The sequence below is a fragment of the Rhagoletis zephyria genome, unplaced genomic scaffold (assembly GCF_001687245.7).
Source record: "Rhagoletis zephyria isolate East Lansing unplaced genomic scaffold, Rhagoletis_zephyria_1.1 Rzeph_scaffold_02112, whole genome shotgun sequence".
Taxonomy (NCBI): Eukaryota; Metazoa; Arthropoda; class Insecta; order Diptera; family Tephritidae; genus Rhagoletis; species Rhagoletis zephyria.
The window spans coordinates 38,113-43,525 of NW_016159196.1; the positions used below are offsets into that span (position 1 = coordinate 38,113).

Here is a 5,413-nt window from a genome sequence, read left to right on the forward strand (position 1 = left end):
CGAAACGGCAAAAGTTCTAGTTCTACGCTAGTTCTCAGCTAGTTAGATTTCCTGCCGGGTAGTTATGAAGTCTTTTCACAATTTAGTGCAAATTACTAGCTAAAGGTTTCTCTTTGCAGTATTTACGCCTCTTTATATTGTTTTTGTTGCATATCTCTAAACTGTGCAGATTTTTCAAGATTTGTGGGAACAAGTGCATGTGGCGAAATTTACTTCTTTTTACAAAATAGTCTTAAATATAAATGCATAGGTACATTTGTGAGTAAAAGCATGCATGCATACATATGTATGTACATAAATAGATTTGCTTGTTTCTATGCACATGCATTCATTTACATACATACATATTTGCAAGCAATTGCCTATATACTCATTCGCCATGTGGTCTGCCGGCCGGTGTAGAGAAATTTGAAAATTTTTCCCACAGTAGGAAAAAAGAAGCTACGCCAAAACGATTCTTTAATAATATCCTTTATTGCGAAGTCATAGAGGCCATGCGAAACCAATGCCGAGTGTTTTAATAACTTTATTATCAAAATAACGCCACATGTTTAATATCTGTTAATATATTTGACCATGGATGACTTACTACTTTGGTTTTAATCGATTCATTTACCGTTGTTTCGTTCTATATGACAAAGAGTTTCTTCGACTTAACTGATTATTGATTTCATTAAATTTCAAAGAGTGAAAAACGATTTTAAAAATTCGTTTGGTTCAAAAGCTGAATTATTGTGGGATGCAACCTCAAAAGGTTTACATTTCCGATAGCGATGCATTTATTAATCTAGACTTTTCGACGCCCCCAAATTCAATTTGCATNAAAAAATTCGTTTGGTTCAAAAGCTGAATTATTGTGGGATGCAATTTTTGAGGTTTACATTTCCGATAGGGATGCATTTATTAATCTAGACTTTTCGACGCCCCCAAATTCAATTTGCATTCTAGGGAGGACAGTACAAGTTCTTATAGCACATGCAACTTTTTTTCGACAAGTAAAACGGTACTTATGTATGTTTCTAGGTTAAACATCAATCTAAGCCAAAATTTAGTTTCACGCAACACCTCAAAGAAACTATACCTCAAATTTTTTTCCTTAATGAGAATGACTATTGTTAACAGGCGATTTCACGAAAGCAATTTAAGTGAAAATTAATTTTAATTTTTTCAATTTTATATGGAAATTGACAGAAAATTAAAAATCATTTTTCATTTAAATTGCTGGTGAAACCAGCTGTAAGAAATATCCTTTTGCCTACTCGCATCTTAATGTATCAACATACATATGCATGCATATACATACATATGTATGTAAAATATTTATTTTTATAATTAGTGCACTTTTTAAATAGTTGACTGAAGCACTCGAATGCAAATTTGTAGGTTCAAGAATTTAAACATGGCCATACATACATACCAGTACATATACATATATGTACATNCATATATGGAAATTGACAGAAAATTAAAAATCATGTTTCATTTAAATTGCTGGTGAAACCAGCTGTAAGAAATATCCTTTTGCCTACTCGCATCTTAATGTATCAACATAAATATGCATGCATATATGTACATATGTATGTAAAATATTTATTTTTATAATTAGTGCACTTTTTAAATAGTTGACTGAAGCACTCGAATGCAAATTTGTAGGTTCAAGTATTTAAACATGGCCATACATACATACCAGTACATATACATATATGTACATACATACATATGCATGTATAATTGTTGATTCTAATTTAGACACTTTAATAAGGCATGAGTAATACTGAATAAAAGGTCATATTAGATATAAGTATTTATATATGAATAAACACAACGATGAAACTTGTTGGCTGTTGAATTTTTTTTACAAGCCAGTTAGGTGCCACTGTTTTTTTTTTACATCCGACGACATTTCCTGCGTTAGATAAGTAACGTATTAAGAAATTTAACGGAAACTGCATAAGCTTGCGTGGTGCATTAGCNAAATAAACACAACGATGAAACTTGTTGGCTGTTGAATTTTTTTTACAAGCCAGTTAGGTGCCACTGTTTTTTTTTTTTTTACATCCGACGACATTTCCTGCGTTAGATAAGTAACGTATTAAGAAATTTAACGGAAACTGCATAAGCTTGCGTGGTGCATTAGCTTTTCTCGAGCAAATGCTAACTCTTTTGTGCTTCAAGTTTCTTAACATAAACGTTTGCGCTTCATTGGAGTAAACTATTATGTGCAATTTTCAGTTAAAGATTTTTTTACTATTAATACCGGCCGGCTTTATATTAACCCTTTTTCATTTTGCCCAGACCACTTTTTCTAATGGCAAAGGTATACACATTTTAACGTATGCACTTTTTAAACACTATTTTTCACAATTAACTTGCACAAATGAAGAAAAATATTATTATCTTTCACTTACCCAGCGTTAGCTAGTTAATTTTTAACACAATTTACGGAATGATGTTGAGGATTTTTGTGGTAATTTTCAGATTTATATAAATCGTTAAAAAATACCTGCCACTTACCTCGAGCACAAAAGTCGGAAAGGCCGATTTTCACAACGGCCCTGATGCACATGCGCTGGAATAGTGCCACCACTACCATTGCCAACATCATCACCACCATCATCACAGGCAGGCAGTACATTTGGTTAAATTGGTATGTATGTGGTGCGCCTACCCTTACCGCCGACATTTCTTAGCCCAACGTCATCCTCATTCGAATGGGGTATGTTAGATGGATGCATTGGCGCACTTGGCATACGTTTGTGTGCATGTCAATAAATCACAGTCGATGGGAAACATGCAACGAGCGAGTGCACTAGCTAACGTGTTGTGCATTCTCTTTACTAGTGCAAGCGGGAACAAGATCTTTCTTTTACCTACAACATTGGATTATCGACGTGTTCATCTCACAGCCCGTATTTTGTGTATTCCACAGGAGAGTGCACGGATTGGGTTTGAATACTAGTGTTTGGGGAGTGAGCGGCATGGATACAAATTGTCGCANGGCCCGTATTTTGTGTACTCCACAGGAGAGTGCACGGATTGGGTTTGAATACTAGTGTTTGGGGAGTGAGCGGCATGGATACAAATTGTCACATTTGTGGCTAAAAATATGTAAATTTCCTAAGTACATGCAAAAAAGAGATGTTAATTTCGCAATGCACTCTCATTAGTACACAGACATATAACGTAAAGGGGTAAGTTAGCAAAGAAGTAGAAATAAATTATAGGAATCTTAATATGTACTACATATGAATAATTTAAAAAGTTATAATATGTGCAGTTTGTAACGGTCTTTAAGTTAAACTTGCATGCCAAAATACATTTTTGAGTTACTATAAAATTTATTTAAAATTAACCCTTATTAAGCTACATTATTATAAATATCTGGCTTTTATAATCATTTCCATTCACTGTCTGAATCGTATTCTTCCCACGAAGGTTTTTCGCCTAGTTTCAAATTGCGTTGCTTTAAGTATGCGTCAAATTGTTCAGGAATCGACATAAACTTTCGAATTTTCATACGGAACTGTTTCCATGTCCACTGTAGATAATTTCGTCTATCTGTTACCATTGCCTTGTAGTTAAATTTATACTTATCCAGGAAATAACTCAAATGATCCACGGAATTTTTAGGTAACCTACGTATACATAATATTAAATAACTTCACTTCAACACAGTTTTCAGCGATATATAAAACTTTGTTTACCTTAACAGTTTTTCTCTTGGTGCATTAGCATCTGCTTCCAACTGCTCGATGACATAGCCTCTTGGGAGATCTGTTACTTTTTCATTTAGTTCCTCCTCGTCCATTTCCTCTTCCACAAACCCGTTTATTATTTTCACTGCCTTTAGACGATTTTGTTTAAAATTTGGAATTGGTACTGCTTTATTGGGATCAGAAGACAAGCCCATTTCATAGAAGTTTTTGTTGCGTTTAGTCTCTATCCATAGTTTTTTCATTTCAGGACTGCAAAATTATAAATGATTGACATATCTAAAAATGTACACAGAGCTTTTATTTACCTTTCAGCATAAGCTGGAGTAAATTTTTGTTATAATTTGTTGAAAAAAAAACCTAAGGTAAAGTCGTCCTTGTTCATGTGATTAGCATGTGCTAAGAAATATTTTTTCGCATTTTCTGACGATCGGGTAATATTGAGTTGTGTCTCTTTTGAAGACGGTGTGTGTATATATGTACATATGCATATCGTTGTCACCATAAAGTAGGAAAATTTTCTAGAATACTTTTTCCCCACATTTACTACATTTTTGAAAGGTCACTAAAGAGTGCTTTTTGAACATTTAAGTTTTCCCTGCCCTTTTGGTGACTTGTAAGCATAACTGCCACAAAACATAATAATGTCGAATACTGTGATCTTAATTCTTGAAATACAGATTTTTTTTTTTTTAATGAACCATGTGGAAATTCAAGCGATAGTGGTGCATATGCCGAGTGAGTTAGCGATAAACCCTTTTTATGGCTTTTTTTACAGCGGATAGTTCACCCATTTTTGGCATTTAACTTGCAACTTTTGTACTAAAAATGGACAGTTCACTGTCGAAAGTGAGTAAACACTACACTGTCCAAACAACTCTGACAATTTAAATATTAATTGAGATTAAACTTCCATAAGCTACACTGGTGTTGCTGGCAAGTACAGGGCTGAACTGCTTTAAAAACGTTTTTTTTTTTTGTTTTAGTTTTTAACAGGTGACGCTTAAGATGGGATGGTTTATGAATTCTTCAGTTGCAATAAATAGTTATAAATATCATTTGCGATGTGCTGTACTATAAAACAAATGAGAAGAACGCCGAGACTTTGATGTAAATTTGAGTTGAGAAAATAACTGAACTGCATGGAAAATTACATATCTATGAGAAGATTTTGCATGTAAGAATAAGAGTGTTCGCTATGCAAAAACTTGTACAAGTTGGTACCAATTGTTACCAAATTGTGTTTGTTTGGCCAAAAAGCCCAGTAAAACTTGCAAGGAGAGAGCATAATTTTGACATTCCATTTGGAGGGGAAGTTGCAAATTCGTGCTGGGAAAACGTTTGCCAGTAAGAATATGCAAGCGGGATTGTGGCACACGGTTGCATTTTTGCCAACATTAATTTGAATCAAAAAGTTCGTTAAACTTAAAAATGAACAATCTTGTTGCGATTTACTAATGAAAGAAGCATGTAAATATTTGTTTATTCAATTAATTTTATATAAATATAAAAAATTTATTATGTTGGAAATGCAACCGTGGACGCCAGCTGGCAGTGAAGCTTGCAAATGTTTGCTAATTCCTGTTCGCACAAAACTCTCTCTCTAAGTTTCTCTCTTTGAGAGAGTAAGATACCTTAATCTCTGAATTTTTTTTACTGACTAATTCTTACTGGCATTTGGATAGCGAACAGAACTTATA

The 5,413-nt window shown here is 33.7% G+C and overlaps 1 protein-coding gene across 2 annotated transcripts in view; it reads right to left on the bottom strand.

The window, feature by feature from the left end:
- Window positions 1-3,314: 3,314 nt before the first annotated feature.
- Window positions 3,315-5,413, bottom strand: part of LOC108366027 (nucleolar protein 16) — a 2,408-nt gene continuing 309 nt past the window's right edge. For both annotated transcript variants that reach the window (XM_017620285.1, XM_017620286.1), the window contains exons 3-4: window positions 3,705-3,965; window positions 3,315-3,635 (exon numbers count right to left, since the gene is read on the bottom strand). In XM_017620285.1, the coding sequence (XP_017475774.1) occupies window positions 3,395-3,635; window positions 3,705-3,965 (502 nt within the window). In that variant the 3' untranslated portion in view covers window positions 3,315-3,394. The remainder of the gene's footprint in view (window positions 3,636-3,704; window positions 3,966-5,413) is intronic.